This window comes from Doryrhamphus excisus, chromosome 14 (assembly GCF_030265055.1).
Source record: "Doryrhamphus excisus isolate RoL2022-K1 chromosome 14, RoL_Dexc_1.0, whole genome shotgun sequence".
Lineage (NCBI taxonomy): Eukaryota > Metazoa > Chordata > Actinopteri > Syngnathiformes > Syngnathidae > Doryrhamphus > Doryrhamphus excisus.
Window position 1 is genome coordinate 5,389,498 of NC_080479.1, and position 25,422 is coordinate 5,414,919.

At 39.5% G+C, this 25,422-nt stretch overlaps 1 protein-coding gene across 4 annotated transcripts in view; it reads left to right on the forward strand.

Moving 5' to 3' along the window:
- Positions 1–25,422, forward strand: part of gabbr1b (gamma-aminobutyric acid (GABA) B receptor, 1b) — a 165,132-nt gene that overhangs the window by 83,663 nt on the left and 56,047 nt on the right. For 3 of the 4 annotated variants that reach the window (XM_058047926.1, XM_058047925.1, XM_058047927.1), the window contains 3 exons: positions 5,857–6,023; positions 18,818–18,952; positions 21,834–22,004. In XM_058047926.1, the coding sequence (XP_057903909.1) occupies positions 5,857–6,023; positions 18,818–18,952; positions 21,834–22,004 (473 nt within the window). Of the gene's footprint in view, positions 1–4,629; positions 4,900–5,856; positions 6,024–18,817; positions 18,953–21,833; positions 22,005–25,422 lie in introns of those variants that run through there. The other variant, XM_058047928.1, reaches the window with a different exon arrangement.

Genomic DNA, 25,422 nt, shown 5'->3' on the forward strand with positions numbered 1-25,422 from the left:
TACAGTAGCTACTAGCTACGATAGCTACTAGCTATGGTAGCTACTATCTAGTAGCTACGGTAGCTATTAGCTATGTAGTGGTACCATAGCTAGTAGCTGTTCATGGTGCATCTGTCTGTGCGCTACTAGATACTATCTACTAGCTACATACGGTAGCTACTGGCTACAATAGCCAGTAGCTACGATAGCCAGTAGCTACGGTAGCTACTAGCTACTATCTAGTAGCTATGGTAGCTAGTAGCTACCATAGCTACTAGCTACCATAGCTACTAGCTACGTAGTGGTACCATAGCTAGTAGCTGTTCATGGTGCATCTGTCTGTGCGCTACTAGATATTATCTACTAGCTACATACGGTAGCTACTGGCTACAATAGCTAGTAGCTACATATGGTAGCTACTGGCTACAATAGCTACTAGCTACGATAGCTATGATAGCTACTAGCTATGGTAGTTACTAGCTACTATCTAGTAGCTACGGTAGCTACTAGCTACGACTAGTTACTAGCTACATGGTGGTACCATAGCTAGTAGCTTTTCATGCTGCATTGTGAATTTAATAATTATGTTAGAATTATTAGCTATGTTAGAATTATTAGCTATGTTAGAATTATTAGCTATGTTAGAACTATAATACTAGCTACTATCTAGTAGCTACGATATCTAGTAGCTATGGTAGCTACTAGCTATGGTTGCTACTAGCTATGGTTGCTACTAGCTATGGTTGCTACTAGCTACTATCTAGTAGCTACCGTAGCTACTAGCTATGATAGCTACTAGCTACATGGTGGTACCATAGCTAGTAGCTGTTCATGCTGCATTGTGAATTTAATAATTATGTTAGAATTATTAGCTATGTTAGAATTATTAGCTGCGTTAGAATTATTAGCTACGTTAGAATTATTAGCTATGTTAGAATTTTAGCTATGTTAGAAATATTACCTATATTAGAAATATTAGCTATGTTAGAATTATTAGCTATGTTAGAATTATCAGCTATGTTAGAATTATTATCTACGTTAGAATTATTAGCTATGTTAGAATTATTAGCTACGTTAGAATTATTAGCTATGTTAGAATTATTAGCTACGTTAGAATTATTAGCTATGTTAGAATGATCAGCTATGTAAGAATTATCAGCTATTTTAGAATTATTAGGTATGTTAGAATTATTAGCTATGTTAGAATTATTAGCTATGTTAGAATTATTAGCTATGTTAGAATTATCAGCTATGTTAGAATTATTAGCTACGTTAGAATTATTAGCTATGTTAGAATGATCAGCTATGTTGGAATTATTAGCTATGTTAGAATTATTAGCTATGTTAGAATTATTAGCTATGTTAGAATTATTAGCTATGTTAGAATGATCAGCTATGTTAGAATTATTAGCTATGTTAGAATTATTAGCTATGTTAGAATTATTAGCTATGTTAGAATTATTAGCTACGTTAGAATTATTAGGTATGTTAGAACTAGAATACTAGCTACTATCTAGTAGCTATGGTATCTCGTAGCTACGGTAGCTACTAGCTATGGTAGCTACTAGCTATGGTAGCTACTCGCTACTATCTAGTAGCTACGGTAGCTACTAGCTACCATAGCTAGTAGCTGTTCATGCTGCATTGTGAATTTAATAATTATGTTAGAATTATTAGCTACATTAGAATTATTAGCTATGTTAGAATTATTAGCTATGTTAGAATTTTAGCTATGTTAGAAATATTACCTATATTAGAAATATTAGCTATGTTAGAATTATTAGCTATGTTAGAATTATCAGCTATGTTAGAATTATCAGCTATGTTAGAATTATTACTTACGTTAGAATTATTGGCAATGTTAGAATTATCTACGTTAGAATTATTAGCTATGTTAGAATTATTAGCTACGTTAGAATTATTAGCGATGTTAGAATGATCAGCTATGTTGGAATTATTAGCTATGTTAGAATTATTAGCTATGTTAGAATTATTAGCTACATTAGAATTATTAGCTATGTTAGAACTAGAATACTAGCTCCTATCTAGTAGCTACGGTATCTAGTAGCTACGGTAGCTACTAGCTATTGTAGCTACTAGCTATGGTAGCTACTAGCTACTATCTAGTAGCTACGGTAGCTACTAGCTACCATAGCTACTAGCTACCATAGCTAGTAGCTGTTCATGCTGCATTGTGAATTTAATAATTATGTTAGAATTATTAGGTATGTTAGAATCATTAGCTATGTTGGAATTATTAGGTATGTTAGAATTATCAGCTATGTTAGAATTATTCGCTATGTTAGAATTATTAGCTATGTTAGAATTATCAGCTATGTTAGAATTATTAGCTATGTTAGAATTATCAGCTATGTTAGAATTATTAGCTATGTTAGAGTTATTAGGTATGTTAGAACTAGAATACTAGCTACTATCTAGTAGCTATGGTATCTCGTAGCTACGGTAGCTACTAGCTATGGTAGCTACTAGCTATGGTAGCTACTCACTACTATCTAGTAGCTACGGTAGCTACTAGCTACCATAGCTAGTAGCTGTTCATGCTGCATTGTGAATTTAATAATTATGTTAGAATTATTAGCTACATTAGAATTATTAGCTATGTTAGAATTATTAGCTATGTTAGAATTTTAGCTATGTTAGAAATATTACCTATATTAGAAATATTAGCTATGTTAGAATTATTAGCTATGTTAGAATTATCAGCTATGTTAGAATTATCAGCTATGTTAGAATTATTACTTACGTTAGAATTATTGGCAATGTTAGAATTATTATCTACGTTAGAATTATTAGCTATGTTAGAATTATTAGCTACGTTAGAATTATTAGCGATGTTAGAATGATCAGCTATGTTGGAATTATTAGCTATGTTAGAATTATTAGCTATGTTAGAATTATTAGCTACATTAGAATTATTAGCTATGTTAGAACTAGAATACTAGCTCCTATCTAGTAGCTACGGTAGCTACTAGCTATTGTAGCTACTAGCTATGGTAGCTACTAGCTACTATCTAGTAGCTACGGTAGCTACTAGCTACCATAGCTACTAGCTACCATAGCTAGTAGCTGTTCATGCTGCATTGTGAATTTAATAATTATGTTAGAATTATTAGGTATGTTAGAATCATTAGCTATGTTGGAATTATTAGGTATGTTAGAATTATCAGCTATGTTGGAATTATTAGCTATGTTAGAATTATTAGCTATGTTAGAATTATTCGCTATGTTAGAATTATTAGCTATGTTAGAATTATCAGCTATGTTAGAATTATTAGCTATGTTAGAGTTATTAGGTATGTTAGAACTAGAATACTAGCTACTATCTAGTAGCTATGGTATCTCGTAGCTACGGTAGCTACTAGCTATGGTAGCTACTAGCTATGGTAGCTACTCACTACTATCTAGTAGCTACGGTAGCTACTAGCTACCATAGCTAGTAGCTGTTCATGCTGCATTGTGAATTTAATAATTATGTTAGAATTATTAGCTACATTAGAATTATTAGCTATGTTAGAATTATTAGCTATGTTAGAATTTTAGCTATGTTAGAAATATTACCTATATTAGAAATATTAGCTATGTTAGAATTATTAGCTATGTTAGAATTATCAGCTATGTTAGAATTATCAGCTATGTTAGAATTATTACTTACGTTAGAATTATTGGCAATGTTAGAATTATTATCTACGTTAGAATTATTAGCTATGTTAGAATTATTAGCTACGTTAGAATTATTAGCGATGTTAGAATGATCAGCTATGTTGGAATTATTAGCTATGTTAGAATTATTAGCTATGTTAGAATTATTAGCTACATTAGAATTATTAGCTATGTTAGAACTAGAATACTAGCTCCTATCTAGTAGCTACGGTAGCTACTAGCTATTGTAGCTACTAGCTATGGTAGCTACTAGCTACTATCTAGTAGCTACGGTAGCTACTAGCTACCATAGCTACTAGCTACCATAGCTAGTAGCTGTTCATGCTGCATTGTGAATTTAATAATTATGTTAGAATTATTAGGTATGTTAGAATTATTAGCTATGTTGGAATTATTAGGTATGTTAGAATTATCAGCTATGTTGGAATTATCAGCTATGTTAGAATTATTAGCTATGTTAGAATTATTCGCTATGTTAGAATTATTAGCTATGTTAGAATTATTAGCTATGTTAGAATTATTAGCTATGTTAGAATTATTAGCTATGTTAGAATTATCAGCTATGTTAGAATTATTAGCTATGTTAGAATTATCAGCTATGTTAGAATTATTAGCTATGTTAGAATTATCAGCTATGTTAGAATTATTAGCTATGTTAGAATTATCAGCTATGTTAGAATTATTAGCTATGTTAGAATTATTAGCTATGTTAGAATTATTAGCTATGTTAGAATTATCAGCTATGTTAGAATTATTAGCTATGTTAGAGTTATTAGCTATGTTAGAATTATTAGCTACGTGAGAATTATTAGCTATGTTGGAATTATTAGTGACGTTAGAATTATTAGCTATGCTAGAATTATTAGCCATGTTAGAATTATCAGCCATGTTGGATTTATTAGCTATGTTAGAATTATTAGCTATGCTAGAATTATTAGCTATGTTGAAATTATTAGCCATGTTAGAATTATCAGCTATGTTAGAATTATCAGCCATGTTGGATTTATTAGCTATGTTGAAATTATTAGCTATGTTAGAATTATTAGCTATGCTAGAATTATTAGCTATGTTAGAATTATGAGCTAGTACTATGTCAGAATATCCTTGTGTGATGTGATGGCAACAGGTCAGGGTGGTCGGGGGCTTGGTGTAGCTATGGCCGCCAGCGGTGGTCTTACCGAGCTTGAAAAAAACTGCCTTTTGCTCAGATGACCTCTAGATGACGATTTGATTAACGAGGTGAATTTGTTGGACTTGAAAGTGAAAGTGTCAGGCTAGCTGATGAAGGCACGGGGGGGGGGGGGCGTACAGCAAGAGAGCAAACGGGGCGGTTTTGGAGAGGATGTTGTGGAAGATAAACGAGCGAGCCGTGCTATGGGATTGCAAATTTAAAGTGGTTTGTGAAACAGAGAACAGCCTCCTCCTCCTCCTACTCCTCCTCCTCTTCCTCCTCCCACCCTTTTCCACACGCCGCTGATGTGCTGCTGCAGTCAGCCTCAGTCTGCCGTCAGCAGCCAACCTCCTCTCTTCTTCCTCCGTCTGCGGGTCCACATTTGGGATACTTTTCCATCTCGAATCCTTTTCTCGCCAGTCAGCTTGTCCTGTTTTGCGCCACCGGATGATAGCCAACAGACGGTGCTTGCGTGCTGCGGAGCTCCAGAGCTCCAGAGCTCCAGTGTCTTAGTGTCTTGGGAGCGTAGAGCAGGGACGTAGGCGGGCTGACGGATGGATACCGAGTGCTTCACACTGAAATCAGACTCTGTCAGGCTTCACTCGCAGTAGCGGAAGCTGCCGTTCTTAGAAACAGCCTGGACTTGTTGGAGTTTTACTCCCTGGACAATACGCTAAGACCACTCCAAGTACAACTGAAGGGAACATTTGGAAGTTCTGTTGGCCTGGACTAACTCCCTGCTGCTCCTTTCTGGTCCATTGAAGCATTGATGAACTTGTACTGGATGTTCTTTCAAGAAGTCATCTCATTGTATTGTTCTGCGAGTGTTGATGGAAATTAAATCCTCCTCACTTACACACCAAAGACTGCAGACGTTCCGTCGGAATAAACTCTACTTGATCCAGTACCTCTGAGACCGGCAGCCAGCATGGCTCCGCTGGACCGTATCAACCCTCACAGAGGGTCCGCCCTGGGTTTGGCTCTGACCCTGACACTCACTGTGCTCCTGTCCTGCTCTTGTCCAGCTCTAGGCAAGAAGAAGCTCTACATCGGCGCTCTGTTCCCGATGAGCGGAGGCTGGCCCGGAGGCCAAGCCTGCCTCCCTGCCGCTAAGATGGCCCTGGCTCTGGTCAACCAAAGGACGGATATCCTGCCAGACTACGAGCTGGAGCTCATTCATTATGACAGCATGGTGAGTTCACTGCATTGCATCTTTTTCTGGACTAACATATTGCTTGCACCGTGTATCCAACTAATGAGAGGGGACTCGTCACTGGAAGTGTTTTCGTACTCCCTTTGTTGTTCTTTGTTCTTCTTACCACCCACAGCTTGTTTTTTATTTTTTATTTTTATGTGTTTGACACAAGGCGCACTTCCTGTTCCCTGTGTGATAAAACTGGTACACCATCGTACCTGTGTTGGAAAAGCCACATACATGTGGACATAGATTTACACAAGTATGGAAAACTACCGTCACAACATTGGGGTACTCGGAATAATAACAATTGCAGAACACAACCTTTTTTAACCTAAATGCGCCTCAAATGTATTTACATTTACAGTCAGTCTATATGCTCATAACATTTTTGTCTTTAGTTTTCATTGCACGCAGCTGTGCTAATGTTCAAGATAATAATGTTTAACAAAGATGAAGGGATGCTTAACAAAGTTACGTGAGAGTATAATAATCCCTGGATTATTGATTGATTATTATTATCACTGATTCAACACCAGACTGTTGAATTCCCTATTTATGAATGGAATATTTTGGTAGTTAGAGGATAGAAAACCTTTTTACAGCCTTCTAAGAACATTTTTAAAAAGAAAGAAATTAGTAGAGCCCGCTAGACATGAAGTAGCACCCCTATAGTCACCTTTTGACTCCTATTGGCCTTTTTATGCTTCATTTTATGCTTTATTTAGGCCTAGAATAGGTACAATATGGTTATAGACATATATGTTGTTGTAATGAACACATGTTATCGTTATCAGTTGTCAAAAAAAAAAACAATATGAGACATGCCTAGTAAAAGTAGCTGAAATAGTCATTGTTGAATTCCCTATTTATGAATGGAATATTTTGGTGGTTGGAGGATAGAAAACCTTTTTACAGACATGTAAAAATAAAAAAAAGAAATTATTAGAGCCCTCTAGACATGAAGTAGCACCCCTATAGTCACATTTAGACTCCTATTACTCAGTACCGTAGACATAATAATACAACATAAGACATATTAGAAGACATAAATAAGACATAACATAGACTCACATATTGGGAGACTTCCTTGTTGTTTTTTGTGGACAGCATACTTCCTGTGGTGGCTACTTACTCATTATGTGATCAGTGTAGAACACGACACATTACGTCTTTGAATGTGTCTTCTGAATGTCTTATTCATCTGGCCTTTTTTATGCTTCATTTTATGCTTTATGTAGGCCAAGAAAAGGTACAATACGGTTATAGACATATGTGTTGTTGTAATGAACACATATGTTATCGTTATCGGTTATCGTCCAAAAAAACAATATGAGACATGCCTAGTAAAATTAGCTGAAATATTCATTGTTGAATTCCCTATTTATGAATGGAATATTTTGGTAGTTGGAGGATAGAAAACCTTTTTACAGCCTTCTAAAAATATTTTTTTAAAAAGAAAGAAATTTAGAGCCCTCTAGACATAAAGTAGCACCCCTATAGTCACCTTTAGACTCCTATTACTCAGCACAGACATAATAATACAACATAAGACATATTAGAAGACATAAATAAGACATAACATAGACTCACATATGTCAGTATTGGTTCAGTAGTATTTCCTACGGAAAGATGTAGGAAGTAGCAGGGTTTATTTGGAGTAATCGGCATGTTTTAGGAATTCCGTTACAGTTTGTTCATGTGATGTGTTGAATAGGGCTGGATTATTTATTGTCATGGATTCATCTACAAAATAGTTTTTCGCTGCATGGATTCATTTAACGATTCTAACGAGCTTGTGTAGCCCATACATAAGCTATTTACAACGCTAAATATGGTGTTCCGTTTTTTTATCATGGCGGCTGGGTTCCCAAAATAGTGCTCAAAACATTTTTTACAACTACTACTTTTATTTTAAGGCTGTAAAACCCCTCATCATACACTTAATACACTTTTGTCAGACTAGCAACATTTTCCCACACATCTTTCTTGTTTAAACACTCCAAAAAGTTCAAACCTTTGTTGGATTTTCAGTGATCAACCCACAGGTTGGACACACGATTAGTGATTGACATGATGATTTTGCTCCTGTGACTCTGCCTTTTTGCCCTGGCGCTGTTCCGTTGTACTGTAGCGTTTTTGTATCCTTGTTAAATCATATTGCTGCAGTCTTCCTCCTTCCAACTGCAGATCCAAGTCCATCCCGTTGTGCGACGGTTAGCTTCCTCTTCTGCCTTTTGGCCGCATTCCGTTTCGTCGACATTGTATGTTGTATCGGGGAGAAACTTGCAAACATACAAAGAGCGCGAGCAACCAAGCTAGCGATGACACAGGAGTTAAAGCAGGGCGGCGCAAAGGAGATTGATTGACAATGTTGTACAGCTAATCAGGACACAGAAGACAATGGGCGGGGTCGACAGATCGAGAGAGGGCAGCAAGACCCCCAACTTGCACATAGCAAATATTTTAAAGGACCAGCGTTCATACGCTGTCATTAAAAAAAAAAGCTCTTAGAAAAAAATTAAGGCAAACAGAAACTCTGTGAAAGGTGAACCGTTTTTTACCATTAATAGAGCACTCAAAACAGGAAATAACATCCCTACAGTGACTTTTACACTCCTATTATTATTATTATTATTATATAGTAAACAAAGGAAGATAATATAAGACATAAACAAGACATAATATTGACTCACACATGCTGTCTATATACTGTATGTGTACTTTTACAGGTAATAATTGGCTGTCTTCAAGCGCAAAACATCAATTATTCCTTTTGATATACTGTATTTTTTAAAAACCACGACAGAGTGAAGCTGTGAAAATCCAAGCGTGTATTCATTCACCAATAGTAACTTGATTTACTCTTTCACATAACGCAATTCAAATCATCTCTGATGTACCCAGAGAGACACAAGCACAGCCGAAAGCCGCAAACTCCACTCATAGGGACCCAGGATGCCAGACTGCTATCCACTCTCACATACGCTAGGTCAGGGGTGCTCATTAAGTCGATCGCGAGCTACCGGTCGACCGCGGAGGTGGTACTGGTCGATCGCTGGCCGATCGCGGCGTGACATTAAAAAAATATCATCCTAGCATCAATGCCGTCACTTGATTGATATACAGGGCAGCCATTCAGATGACAACTGAATGTTGCCCTTCGGGCGACCAATCAAATCAAACAAGAACTTACGATGTCAGCCTATCATCCATCCCCGTTACTTGATTGACATACAGGACAACCAGTCAGATGACAACTGAATTTTGACCTTTAGGTCACCGCTCATGCGTAAACAACGATGCAAAGTGCTAAGCTAGTCGGCGAATTGCGAGATTTTGAGCCCTCGCTAAAGTTTATGGTCACTAAAATGAGTGAAGGAGCTGGACCAAGTAAAAAGGCAAAAAACATATCACTTCCATACGGATATGGAATATTATACGGATATTGTGATACGGATATTATCCATGACTGATAAACATTTGGAAGTGTGCTTGAGGCTGGCTATCAGCAGCTACTGTCCGGACTATGCATCCCTGGCTGGTTCAATTCAGTGCAAGTCATCAAAGTAAACTCAGGTAATTACAAAAAATGTTAATAGTTAATTATGTGTGTTTTGCAATATTGGCTCATTTGGTTATGTAAGGTACATCAACATACATTGTACGTACAAATAATCCTCAATACATTTGAAAATAAATAGATGTTTTGCATTTTTGTAGTGGGTAGATCATTTTGACTCGCTCATTTTAAAAGTAGCTCGCATGCTGAAAAAGTGTGAGCACCCCTGCGCTAGGTAGTATTGCACATACTGTAGGTAGTATTGTATTGTATTGTATTGCCACGTGTTGACTTTGTTTTCAAATGTATTTAATTGACTTGTGTCACATGATATAAGCGTTTAATACAAAGATTAGCATTGCCAATGTACATATGTGGCCTTCCAAGGTACAGTATTATGAGTCATAACTAAGTGGAGCAGCTGCCATGTCTGAGACATAGAGCCTGCAGCATGGACATATACAGCACAACACGCGTGTATGAGAATAGACATCATATAAGCCACATACATGCTACACTGACTTTTCTGTGGAGCCACATGGATGTCCCCATTTAGTTGCATGACGTGTGTCATACAGCTGATATGTCATAGTCATACATGTGATTGTAGAAAATGTTATAAGATGGAACTTTTGGTGGTAGCGAAGTGGATTTTTGAGGGGATTTGAGGGTCGCTGGCTGCAGGATTGGGTTTCTGCTTTTTGCAGATGATGCGGTCCTGCTGGCTTCACTGGGCCGTGATCCTCAGCGCGAGCTGGATCAGTTCACCAACAGTGAACCAGCAGTTGTTATCCCCGGGGAAGGGGTGGCTGGCGCGCCATCTCCGGGTCAGGGATGAGATTTTGTCTTTTTCCAGTGTGCCACTGAAGCCGAGATCGCTCCTTACCGAGCCTTCATTAGCATATTGAAGACATTTTATAAATTTTGACATTGCTTGGGGTGTGTTTCAGGTTTCTGCTATGACATTTTTTCACACTCCACACGTCAATACAGCACGGCACACAAATGCGGTGAAATGCGCTGTGACAGACCGGTGCTTTTAAAAGCATCACCGTGATTGGTTGGGGCTGCTCTGTGTTGGATCCTCACTTCAAAAGCCCGAGGCAGCGTTGGGTAGCATTAGATGTCCATGTAGATTGGCATGACAACAGTAACCTTGACAACTTCACTTCAAACAATGCGGCTTTGGCTTTGCCGTTGCACAAAAACCCACCGTGCGCTAAACAGGAACAGATGGGTGCTTGTTGACTTTTATGCTTGTTGGGTGAAAAAGTCACATCGAGCCCACCCAACCTATGTCCGCACTCAGAAAATGCACATTTTACTTTACATTTTACAACTCCCCGTGTTGACAAAATATCACAGAAACCTGCAAAGTCAACCACAGCTGACTTGATGGACGCCTCTTCATCGATACAGTGGGGTACCCAATACACAGTGACGTGTACATTATCTTTCAAATCAATAAATCAATGCTTAGCCCACCCCAGGAAACAATCAGGGAAGTGCAAACGCAACGCTGGTTGTGTTGCAGTTACAGATTGGTTTGTTTTGATTAACGTTTCCACAATGAAAGCGCTATGCTCACCAGTCCAATTCATGGTAGCGACTGGAAAAGAAACCAAAAATAATGGTAATGGTAATGGTAATGGTAATGGTAATGGTTTAATTTCATTTGAACATGCATCAGATCCCAATTGAGTGCATCCCATAATCAGTTCCCAGTTCCACATGTCCAAAAGGAGTAGGAAGAAGCAAAGCTTATTAAATCCTACCCCTCCATCTGGTACTTTTACAATCACTAACTGTTACATTTGTTCACTTCCTGCTTTCTAATACAATTTAAGTTTTTTTTAATTGATTTTATTATAATTAAAAAAAAAATTTAATTCATTTTTTCTTTTTTTCTTTTTTGTCACGTACCGAAGTACGAGGTATTATGACCATACGATGACATAATGGGTACCATAGTAACCGTCATGATTGGTTCTAGACATTCATTCATTCATGCATTTTCTACCGCTTTTCCTCACGAGGGTCGTGGGGGTTGCGGGAGCCTATCCCAGCTGTCTTCAGGCGAGAGGCGGGGTACACCCTGGACTGGTGGCCAGCCAATCCCAGGGCACATATAGACAAACAACCATTCACACTCACATTCATACCTATGGACAATTTGGAGTGGCCAATTAACCTAGCATGTTTTTGGAATGTGGGAGGAAACCGGAGTACCCGGAGAAAACCCACGCATGCACGGGGAGAACATGCAAACTCCACACAGAGATGGCCGAGGGTGGGATCGAACCCTGGTCTCCTAGCTGTGAGGTTTGAGCGCTAACCACTCGACCACCGTGCAGCCTGGTTCTAGACAATGGCGTTATAAAGAAACAAAGCAAAATGGCATTATATGTACTTTTCCAAAATAAAACACTTTTTGTTTCTAGACTTTATTTGCCTTTTATTGAAGCCACAAATGTGTCAGATGATTTTGCCAGACCCTGTATAAGCTTTTGTTAAGTGAGCTGTGGTGTGGTGCAGAATTGGCCAAAGATTTTGAGTTTGGAGAACGTCATTTCTGTTTCAAGAAATGAGACAAACCTGAGGAGAAAAACACAGTTGGACTCACGCAGTACATTAATAACACAACAAGTCTTGTACCATATCGTACACTTACCATAAAATGGGGACGCGCAGTGGATGAGTGGTTAGCGTACAGGCAACACAGCTTTGGAGACCTGGGTTCGATTCTCTGCTCGGGCATCTCTGTGTGGCTTTTCTCCGGGTACTCCGGTTTCCTCCCACATTCCAAAAACATGCTAGGTTAATTAGCCACTCCAAATTGTCCATAGGTATGAATGTGAGTGTGAATGGTTGTTTGTCTATATGTGCCCTGGGATTGGCTGGCCACCAGTCCAGGGTGGACCCCGCCTCTCGGCTCCAATATACCCTGCGACCCTGGTGATGATAAGCGGCATAGAAAATAGATGGATGTTAAAATAGATTGAAGGTTGTATTGAGTATTTCGATAAACCTTTGAGTAATTTTTCATTGAATAACCTCAATTGGTATGTTCATCCAAAAGTCCTATTGATCGTATGTGAGTGAACGCAGTACTTTTTAACGATGCTTGTATTCTTGATATGATCGGAGGTTATTGATGAATCCTAATGGCTTTTGTGTGTGGAAGTTGGCAAGCGTGTGTTGTTATAAAAATGCACCTGGTATCCAATATTGTGGCTTGTCTGAGACTCCTTGCATCCATGTGGGCGTTTCTCTCACCTCGTCAGCTCAGAGCTTCTTGCAGTGTTACTTGCAGACTCGCTGTCATCCTCTTTGACGACGCTAACTCGAGAACGCGACAACATCACCCCGTCTCTCGCACAGCCAGTACTCTGCACCAAGCCTGGCTTGCCAAAGATTGTGTGAAAGTTGCCTAAGCTGCTCATGTGCTCAAGTGTTTTATATATATATATATATGTATATATATTATTTATGTGTGCAGTTGAACAGCGTACACCTGAAGTGCAGTGTCTCCACAGAAGTAATGATGAAGACACTGCAGATAGGCCCCAAGTAGTTACAGTTGCTGGCTTGCATGTGATGTCATGCCCGGTCATGCTGACCTGGGCTCATAACAAAATAACTATTAAAGAGGACCAATTATGCTCATTTTTTTACCTTTGTATTGAGCTGTGGTCTCCTATCGAGAAGCTGCACACAATAACACAAACAGATAACTTTCCAGATCTTCCAGTATCTGCACCTATTCCAGCTGCATTTCCTGTCATTTTTGCTTCCCGCCCAAATTTTTTGCTTCTGTTTTAACTTGTTCACAGTAACAGTCCCGTGTGAAATGCCGTTGACACATGAAAATATTTTTTCTCTTGCTGGGAATCACAAAATACAATAACTTCTGCCTGAGCTTGTTTTGATATATGTTTACATACAAGGAAGTCCGCCCCACTGTGACATCACAAAGGGGCGGTTTTGCCACGCCTTTTGATACCAAGCGTTCAGAGCCATCCCAAACTTCTTTCAGGGATCACTTCCAAGTGTGCAACCCTCATTATCTGGAACTTAATGGCATATAAGTCAGAAAAGTGGAATAATAAAAAATATTATTATTGTTATTATATAAAATAAAAATAAAAATAAAAATAAAAATAAAAATAAAAATAAAAATAAAAATAAAAATAAAAATAAAAATAATAAAAATAAAAATAATAAAAATAAAAATAAAAATAAAAATTAAAATTAAAATTAAAATTAAAATTAAAATTAAAATTAAAATTAAAATTAAAATTAAAATTAAAATTAAAATTAAAATTAAATAAAATAAAATAAAATAAAATAAAATAAAATATGTCAGCATCAAAGCAACTGAAGACCCCACCCACCCACACAGAGCGAGGTGACGATAGGATAAGAACATGCAAGCAGATAGTCCCGCCCTGCGAAAGGAACGGTGACCTGACTCCCCAGCCAATCCAAAAAAAATGCATTTGCAACTGAACGGACTTTTGACTTTCTTTTGACCCGTTCGTTCATGACCGACACACCACTACCAAACATGCATAATGAATGAAAATACACCCGATTTATGTGAAAAAATAGCATGATGACGTCTGCACGGATCGTCGCTAAAATACGGTTTTCCTTGAACACCGTTATACAAAAGTGGATGGATTTGGAAGGTGTGCTACTTCCAAGCGAGTCGCAAACAACAACCGTAACCTCATCACTCAAGCCTGACTTTCCTCTTTGTGTTTGCCTTTGTCATTTCATCAATCATGGGAGCTTTATCTTTTCCAGCTCTCACGATTATCACTCAGCCAAATTGATAAGTCGAGTGTGCCCCTTTCTCCTTGTTTTCACTCTGCTTTTGATGGATGTTGGACTGCTGCAGCAGTTATTGGATTATATCCATTTTCTTTGCTGCCGCTGCCTAATAGCTGCGATGCTTTAAATGTTTTAGGTGTTGAAGTTGAACGTTTTTCATCGGGACAATTTGGATCGACAGTTGCTGATGCGAGGAGTCCAGGCATTTGTCTTGAAACAACAATGTACACGTTCTATTTATCGATATGCTGCTTGTTGGTCAGTAGAATGTCATTACTAATTTCCTAATTGACTCCAACTTGTGTGTGCATATACTGTATGTACGTATACTGTACGTGCACCTCGCCTTTTCAGCTTTTAGTACAAACTAGTTGGCATGAACTAAGGAACACACCCTGGATTTGGAAAATAATATTAACTGTGAATAATTACATGAAATCTGTGTGATTAATCGCAGTTAATCCCATCTTGATTTGCATATGTCATTCATTCATTTTATACCGCTTATCCTCACGAGGGTGGCGAGGGTACACCCTGGACTGGTGGCCAGCCAATCACATATAGACAAACAACCATTCACACTCACATTCATACCTATGGACAATTTGGAGTGGCCAATTAACCTAGCATGTTTTTGGAATGTGTTAATGTTCTTACAAAGAACACTAAACTCATCACACACCAACTTAACACTCAAAAGGTATAATTATGAAACCAGCTCAGCTCATTCATTTTCTACCGCTTTTTCCTCACGAGGGTCACAGGGGTGCTGGAGCCTATCCCAGCTGGACTGGTGGCCAGCCAATCCCAGGGCACATATAGACAAACAACCATTCACACTCACATTCATACCTATGGACAATTTGGAGTGGCCAATTAACCTAGCATGTTTTTGGAATGTGGGAGGAAACCGGAGTACCCGGAGAAAAGAACATGCAAACTCCACACAGAGATTTGATTTATTTGTTTATGGAACTCTCCCAATGCTGTAAGTGTGACTATGGGGGTGTTACTTCATATCTAAAGGGCTCTAATATTGTTCAAAAGTACTATGACAATGTATAAATAAGGAGTCATACTTCATGAAAATTGGCTTATCACGGTCGGTTCTGGAACCAATCAATCGTCACAAACGAGGGATTGCTGTATTTTAAAAATCATTAACGCTAATATGACTGTATTTTTCCCACTCACATTCATACCTATGGACAATTTGGTGTGGCTAATTAACCTAGCATGTTTTTGGAATGTGGGAGGAAACCGGAGTACCCGGAGAAAACCCACGCATGCACGGGGAGAACATGCAAACTCCACACATGAGACGGCCGAGGGTGGAATTGAACTCGGGTCTCCTAGCTGTCAGGCTAACCACTCGTCTACCCTGCAGCCCGATTTGTCTAGTCTCAAATCTTACTTAATTAATCCACAAATGAACAGACTATTGTGGCTGTGTAATATCAGCAAAAATCAAATGAAAACATGTGATCTGAGTAATCAATCACTTGACTATAATTTGACTATAATTGGAAGCTCAGTCTGCATGACAATTTTATGTGCATATTTAAGAGAATGTGATGGGGTGGTTTAAAAGGAAGCCTTCTCACATCACGCATGCATTAACATAATAACAATGATGGATTGCTGTCTTCCACATAATCATATTTGGTAGAATAACCCATGTTGAATAATACTATATGTCATACGACACAGCAATACCCTCCCAAATCCTAACTAAACCAAGTCTGAAAAACACCCAAATCAATCCAACAATCAAGTGAACACCCTTGCGCTCCTCTCTATGATTAAAGGTCACTCTGCCTTTGGCATTATCACTTCAATTGTTTATTGATTTTTCATTGGCTTCAGCTTGTAAATGGAAAGCAAGACTTAGCATTGAGCGTTGGTAACGTGGCTCCAGATAATGGGACTTGACTGCTGGGTAAATGTTGTCTCCCCCCGGCCATCCACATCCACAAATGCTGGTTCCCCTGAAGAGCCTGTCAGGACCGAGATGACCTTGAAGCGTGCCTCACCTTGCCTCGCCTCCGCTACGTTCGTCCTCGTGTATCACTGTGCCCTTTACCGCACCGTGGTTGTATATATTGTTTCATATACATATTTCCCCTACAACGTTTAGGTTGTCGCTTTGTTATCTGCAGTAGTACAGTACAGTACAGTAGTCGTCCAAAAACAATGCCTTTGTCTTTCAGTTGAACAGAATAGTAATTTAATACTTCAATAATATGTGATATGCAATAAAATAACAAATTGTCTTAAAAGAAAAACAACAGCATTACAGTACAAAGGTCATGTACAAAGTTAACATGCAAAAGTTGTGTATTAAGTTGTGTATACATTGAATATTATCATAGTTGTTCACCACCTTCGAAATAATTTTTTTTGGGTAATTAACACCACAGTCTAAAGCAGGGGTGGGCAAACTACGGCCCAGGGGCCACATCCGGCCCGCCAAGTGTTTGAATACGGCCCGCCCGTTCTTTCTAAAGTATTTGATTTAAAGTCAACATACAAGCTGGCATCATGGCTTGAGACGACATTTTCATGGTTTGGCTGTTTTATCAATTTCGTTATTTGATGCGGTCTGTTGTTTACAAAGTGCTCCTGAAAAAGGGACACGAGCACATAATAATAATAATAATAATAACAAATAATAATATAAAATAATAAATAATAAAAATTATTCTTATTATTATAAATTTATAACACACTTACATCAAATAAACATCAAATAAACATCAAATAAATGATCTTAAAGTGCACATATAGCAGATTGCATAACACTTTTACAGATACAATCATTTCGTTATTTGATGCGGTCTGTTGTTTACAAAGTGCTCCTGAAAAAAGGGACACAAGCACATAATAATAATAATAGTAATAATCATATAAAATAATAATAACAAATAATATAAAATAATTTATAAAAATAAATGTATTCTTCTTATTATAAATTTATAATGCACTTTACATAATAATAATAATAATAATAATATCAAATAATAATAAATAATATCAAATAATAATACATTTATTCTTATTATTATAAATTTATAATGCACTTTACAGATACAATCATTTCGTTATTTGATGTGGTTTTAGTGCTCCTGAAAAAAGGGACACAAGCATATAATTATAATAATACAAATAATAATAATAACAAATAATAATAATTTTATTATTATAAATTTATAACTTACTTTACATCAAATAAATGATCTCAAAGTGCCCATAAAGCAGATTGCATGACACTTTTACAGATACAATAATTCCACGCGGGCCGTTACGTGTAAAATATCGAGTCTGGGCCCCCCGTAAATTTTGTTAAATCAATGCGGCCCACCAGTCAAAAAGTTTGCCCACCCCTGGTCTAAAGTATCACCTGCGTACTTCAAGATTCTGTTAGTTGGCTGGGAAAAAGTATGTTTTTAGTAGGGGCTCAGTACGCTGCCCTGAGGATGCCCTGAGGAGAAGGTGTGCCGAGTGAGAGCGTGAAGGAAAGTGTGACCTGAAAGTTTGGTGACCTGGATGTTAGGTGTGCTGATGTCCAACGCCCAGCTGTGGTCCACGAAGATCATCCTAGGTTTTTTTGTTCTCCAGATGCTGGCATAGCGCTGTGTGGAGTTGAGGGCCATTGCATACTCCGAGGACCAGTTTAGACAAACTGGTGGGGGTTTAAAAAGAGAGGCGGAGGGTCTCTGATGTGTTGAAAGACCCACCCATCCATCAATCCATACATTTTCTTCCACTCGGCGATTGTGGATGTAGCAGTCTCAGTAGGAACGTCCACACTTCTTGGTCTCCAGCTACATCTTCCACCAAGGCATTCCCAGGCCAGCTGTAAGACGTAATCCCTCTAACATGTCCTAGGTCCACCCCAGGGCCTCCTCCTGGCCGAGCATGCCTGGAACACCTCACCAGGGAACCGTCCAGGAGGCATCCGGACTTGTGAAAGACCAGCACCTCCAAACACTTCATCATTATAAATGTCAGGGCTATGGGTTGGTAATTATGAAGGCGGTCTGGGGTAGTTTTTTGGAATGGGAATGCTGGGGGGCGGGGGCATTTATACATGTCGGGGGTCAGGGAGCAGTTCGACAATTTGGTGAGGATTCTTTGACCACCAAGTACCAAGTAAAAAAAATGAAAATGATTTCGGGTAGTGTTAGGGTGAGTTCTCACATCTTAGTTCAACCCATCTCATGTTCTTCAATAGTGGGTGAGTGGGTGAATCCAACGCTTGGTAGATACCCTTTGGTATTGATACCATTGCTATTTGGATGGATCCGCCCATCCCCGATCATAGCATGAATTATACCCAATTAGTTCATTGTTTTTTCTTTTACTGACAGCCTTCCTGTTTGTTTGTCACCAGTGTGATCCCGGAGAAGCCACCAAGCTGCTCTATGACCTTCTGTACACGGAACCCATCAAAATCGTTCTGATGCCGGGTTGCAGTTCTGTGTCCACATTGGTGGCAGAAGCAGCTCGCATGTGGAATCTCATCGTGGTAAGATGATAGGATACGTTATTTCTTTCAATCCTTCATTTTTTGGTGCCCATGATTGGCCTGGTGAACCTTGCCTACTTATCAACAGGATATGTGTCATCGTTCTTTTGATTTAGTTATTTTTAGTTGACCTTTATTTACCCAGGCAAGCAATTTAACAACAAATTCTTATGAACAAATGAAGCCTGAAGTACTAATTGGTGAGTGTGTACTCCTATATAGAAAATATTTATGTTCAATGCTTGAATACTGACAGTATATACCGTATTTTCTGGACTAAAAGTCACTCCGGAGTATAAGTCGCACAACGGCAAAAATGCATAAATAGGTAAAAAAATAAAAATAAAAAATAAAAAATACATCCATAAGTGGCACTCGACTATAAGTGGCATTTTTTGTGGGTAATTCATTCAGTTCATTCAGTTTAACCAAACTATTTGACCAAAACAGACATGACGTCCTCTTGGAAGGCAAGTTCTAACAATGAAAGAATAGAGAACAGGCTGAATAGGTGTAAGATATGCTAATGCTAATGCTAATGCTAATGCTAATGCTAATGCTAATGCTAATGCTAATAGTTTTATTTCATTTGAACATGCATCAGATTCCAATTGAGTGCATCCCATAATCAGTTCCCAGTTCCACATGTCCAAAAGGAGTAGGAAGAAGCAAAGCTTATTAAACCCTACCCCTCCATCTGGTACTGGTAATTTAATTTAATTTAATTTAATTTAATTTAATTTAATTTAATTTAATTTAATTTAATTTAATTTAATTTAATTTAATTTAATTTAATTTAATTTAATTTAATTTAATAGCACATCATGACTGGTTCAAGACTCTTCATCCTTGTATTTAGCAAACATCAACTGCTTGTATTGTTTCTTGAATTGGCTCATCGTTGTGCATTGTTTGATTTCCTTACTCAATCCATTCCATAGTTTGATTCCACATACTGAAATGCTATGGCTAGCATAACGTAGTCCTAGCATAGACGTGTTTCAAATGTACTTCTTCCCTGAGATCATATTTCTCCTCTCTTGTAGAGAAGTATTGGATGACATTTTTAGCTAATTGCTTATGCATAGCCTTATGCATTATTTTAGCTGTTTGAACATGAACTATATCAGCAAGTTGAAGTATTTGTCATTTTACAAATAAGGAGTTATATAGACAGACAGACAGAACGCAAGCCCTCGTTCCTCATAATAAAGTGGTTTAAGTGTGATTCCAATGTTCTGCTATTATTAAAGACATCAGTAGGAGCCAAATGGTTTTTCAGCTTTTAGCTGGATTTAAACATGCAGGACATTTGGAGCTGTTAATACAGCAAGGCAGATTGCCGTGGCATCTGCAGTGATGTGGACTCGGTCCGACTCGGCATCGGTCCGTTGTGAGGAAGGAAGAACTGAGGCTACAAGCTGCCAAAAAATCCTACACCCGGTTATGGCCTCGGCTTAAAAGAAAACTGCACTTTTTGGGGGACTTTTGCCCATCAGCCACAATCCTTACGTGAGCCATAAACACACATCTTTGGCTTTTCTGTGAGCTCTAAAGATATAACAGCTAAAATGTCTTGATTTCTTGTTTTTCTTGGTTGGTCACATTTAAATGTTTCTGATCGTCAATCAAATTTTAATATTCGTCACAAAATGAAGCCTTTTATCACTAAGGGAGAAATAAAAAATCCAATACTACATGGCTAGTGGTGTGTCGGTCATGAACGAATGGGTCAAAAGAACAAACGAACAAGGTCACCGCCCCTAAAATACCCGTTCAGTTCGTTCAGTTGCAAATGCTTTTTTGTGATTGGCTGGAGAGTCAGTTCACGTGCATGCTTGCCTGTCTTATCCTATCGTCGAGCCTCGTTCTGTGGGTGGGTGGGGTTAGCTGACTGAAAGACCGAGACATTGACCGACACTTTCGGTGACCTCGTTCATTCCGTTCGCAAAAAAGAACTCGTTCTTTTGACGTGTTTGTTCATGACCGACACACCATGCTGTCGAGTCGTAACAAACATGAACATGAGTGAAAGGACTGACTCGACACGGCTGACCGGGTCTACGCACAGGGGGAGATCACAGGCTAACCACCAATTGACCCAAATGAACGAATCTTTTTACGGAATGAACCGGAATAATCCGGTTCACTGATATGAAGGCTTTTGCCCACCACTTATATATGCCCGTATATGAAATGTGATTGCCCCCTAAAGCTAACAACTGGTTGGGCCGCCATTAGCAGCAACAACTGCAATCAAGCGTTTGCGATAACTTGCAATGAGTCTCTTTTGCAGAATTGTTGTCATTCAGCCACAGTGGGGGGGTCATCCTGGGGAGTCACTGACCAACAGCAAATAGAATTGCACTTGCTAGTCCATCACATTTCGTGTTAGCATTGTCACTGTCAGCAAATGCGGTGCAATGCCAGCCAACCTCAACCTCAATTATTTTGTTGTTGTTTGTTGTTGTCATGCAAACGTGATCATAAACACAATAATAACAATATGTTTTTTTTCAAAGCCCGGCGTTGAGTACTACAAGCAGTTTTCCAACTGACTTTATATCACCCGCCAAACCACCGTCGGCAGACATAAAAAGAAGAAAAAAAAACGCTGTCAGTGACTGATGCACAATCGTGCCCACTTGTCACACAAGTGATTTGTGACATCTAGAAAATCAGCAGGGGATCAAAAAAGTATTTCCCCCACCATAAATGCAGATGGTGTAAACATTCAACCATCGGTAGCATTGGTGCCCAGGAAAGCCAAATTAGCGTTGCCAGAAGCTTCTCTAAAAGTCATCTTCTGGAATCAGAAGATGAAGACTTGTGATGTGTGAGGTGCCGCAAGATGACATCTTTTCCTTTTCTCCGCTTTCAGTTGTCGTACGGGTCCAGTTCCCCGGCTCTGTCCAATCGCCAACGCTTTCCCACCTTCTTCCGCACTCATCCATCTGCGACGCTGCACAACCCCACTCGAGTACAGCTATTCCACAAGTGGAAATGGACCAAGATTGCAACCATTCAGCAGACAACAGAAGTTTTTACATCAGTGAGTAATACATTGTTTCATTTTACATGATAATACTGCATAATACATGATAATACTGAATAATACTGCATAATGCCACTAAGGAACAACAGTCATATAGGGGAAACATTACTTTGGTTTTACACCGAGACCATGGAATTACCTTAAGCCAGTCGGTCTCAGTTGTTTTCAGTCGTGGTCCCCATTTTTTGATGAGTTTGGGTTATTGGGTTAGCATGTTCTCACCGTGCATGCGTGGGTTTCCTCCCACATTCCAAAAACATGCTAGCTTCATTGGCTACTCCAAATTGTCCATAGGTATGAATGTGAGTGTGAATGGTTGTTTGTCTATAGTATGTGCCCTGGGATTGGCTGGCCACCAGTACCCTGCCTCTTGCAGGGTCAGTCAGCTGGGATAGGCTCCAGCACACCCGCGATTCCAGTGAGGATAAGCGCTAGAAAATGGATTGATTTTGTTTTGTCTTTCCTAACTCCAATTTAGCAGTAAATTGGTAAATCCTTTACCAGGAAAGGATCTGGGATCACCAGATCATCTGAATCGGTGTGTTGTGGTGACAGGGGAACTGAGCTGAAAGGTCAAGCTCTCAGTTTATCAGTCCATCTATCCGGGAGAAACTTGGAGTAGAACCGCGGTTCCTCCGCATTGAGAGGAGCCAATTGAGGTGGCTAGGACGTCTGGTCAGGATCTCTCCCAGACGCCTCCCTGGGGAGGTGTTCAGGGCACATCGGACCGGTTGGAGGCCTCGGGGAAGACCCGGGTCATGTTGGAGAGACTGCGTCTGAAGTCTGGGTTTCCCCGCTTGGGCTGCCACCCCCACGACCCGACCTGGGATAAGTGGACGAAGATGCCTGGATGAATAACTGTCATTTCTGTAAGAGGGTGAAGAGCCAGATCATCACCATTAACCCAAAAGTACGGCGGTGAAGCATTTTGGGGAAATGATAGCACTTACTAAACACCGAGTCAGATGCTATTTGGGAATTGCGTGATAAACCACTTTAATGTCCTCAATGACTTCTTCCCATTTTAGTCTTGCATCTCCGCCTTCACATGCGATTGTTGACGGGATTCTAACTCCTGGCACATCTTCACCAGACTAGACTTCATGTAAAACCTTTAGAAGTTTTAAGGTCACGGTTTGGTTTATTTTCAGTCCATTCGGGGTTTAAAATACATAACATTAAACTACTTAGTTTGATTGAAAATACATCATATTAGCGTTAATGATTTTTAAAATACAGCAATCTCTCGTTCCGGACGATTGATTGGTTCCAGAACCGACCGCGATAAGCCAATTTTCATGAAGTATGACTCCTTATTTATACATTGTCGTAGTACTTTTGAACAATATTAGAGCCCGTTAGATATGTAGTAACACCCCCATAGTCGCCTTTACAGCATTGGGAGAGTTCCATAAACAAATAAATCAAATCTCTGTGTGGAGTTTGCATGTTCTTTTCTCCGGGTACTCCGGTTTCCTCCCACATTCCAAAAACATGCTAGGTTAATTGGCCACTCCAAATTGTCCATAGGTATGAATGTGAGTGTGAATGGTTGTTTGTCTATATGTGCCCTGGGATTGGCTGGCCACCAGTCCAGCTGGGATAGGCTCCAGCACCCCTGTGACCCTCGTGAGGAAAAAGCGGTAGAAAATGAATGAGCTGAGCTGGTTTCATAATTATACCTTTTGAGTGTTAAGTTGGTGTGTGATGAGTTTAGTGTTCTTTGTAAGAACATTAACACATTCCAAAAACATGCTAGGTTAATCGGCCACTCCAAATTGTCCATAGGTATGAATGTGAGTGTGAATGGTTGTTTGTCTATATGTGCCCTGGGATTGGCTGCCCACCAGTACCCTGCCTCTTGCAGGGTCAGTCAGCTGGGATAGGCTCCAGCACACCCGCGATTCCAGTGAGGATAAGCGCTAGAAAATGGATTGATTTAGTTTTGTCTTTCCTAACTCCAATTTAGCAGTAAATTGGTAAATCCTTTACCAGGGAAGGATCTGGGATCACCAGATCATCTGAATCGGTGTGTTGTGGTGACAGGGGAACTGAGCTGAAAGGTCAAGCTCTCAGTTTATCAGTCCATCTATCCGGGAGAAACTTGGAGTAGAACCGCGGTTCCTCCGCATTGAGAGGAGCCAATTGAGGTGGCTAGGACGTCTGGTCAGGATCTCTCCCAGACGCCTCCCTGGGGAGGTGTTCAGGGCACATCGGACCGGTTGGAGGCCTCGGGGAAGACCCGGGTCATGTTGGAGAGACTGCGTCTGAAGTCTGGGTTTCCCCGCTTGGGCTGCCACCCCCACGACCCGACCTGGGATAAGTGGACGAAGATGCCTGGATGAATAACTGTCATTTCTGTAAGAGGGTGAAGAGCCAGATCATCACCATTAACCCAAAAGTACGGCGGTGAAGCATTTTGGGGAAATGATAGCACTTACTAAACACCGAGTCAGATGCTATTTGGGAATTGCGTGATAAACCACTTTAATGTCCTCAATGACTTCTTCCCATTTTAGTCTTGCATCTCCGCCTTCACATGCGATTGTTGACGGGATTCTAACTCCTGGCACATCTTCACCAGACTAGACTTCATGTAAAACCTTTAGAAGTTTTAAGGTCACGGTTTGGTTTATTTTCAGTCCATTCGGGGTTTAAAATACATAACATTAAACTACTTAGTTTGATTGAAAATACATCATATTAGCGTTAATGATTTTTAAAATACAGCAATCTCTCGTTCCGGACGATTGATTGGTTCCAGAACCGACCGCGATAAGCCAATTTTCATGAAGTATGACTCCTTATTTATACATTGTCGTAGTACTTTTGAACAATATTAGAGCCCGTTAGATATGTAGTAACACCCCCATAGTCGCCTTTACAGCATTGGGAGAGTTCCATAAACAAATAAATCAAATCTCTGTGTGGAGTTTGCATGTTCTTTTCTCCGGGTACTCCGGTTTCCTCCCACATTCCAAAAACATGCTAGGTTAATTGGCCACTCCAAATTGTCCATAGGTATGAATGTGAGTGTGAATGGTTGTTTGTCTATATGTGCCCTGGGATTGGCTGGCCACCAGTCCAGCTGGGATAGGCTCCAGCACCCCTGTGACCCTCGTGAGGAAAAAGCGGTAGAAAATGAATGAGCTGAGCTGGTTTCATAATTATACCTTTTGAGTGTTAAGTTGGTGTGTGATGAGTTTAGTGTTCTTTGTAAGAACATTAACACATTCCAAAAACATGCTAGGTTAATCGGCCACTCCAAATTGTCCATAGGTATGAATGTGAGTGTGAATGGTTGTTTGTCTATATGTGCCCTGGGATTGGCTGCCCACCAGTACCCTGCCTCTTGCAGGGTCAGTCAGCTGGGATAGGCTCCAGCACACCCGCGATTCCAGTGAGGATAAGCGCT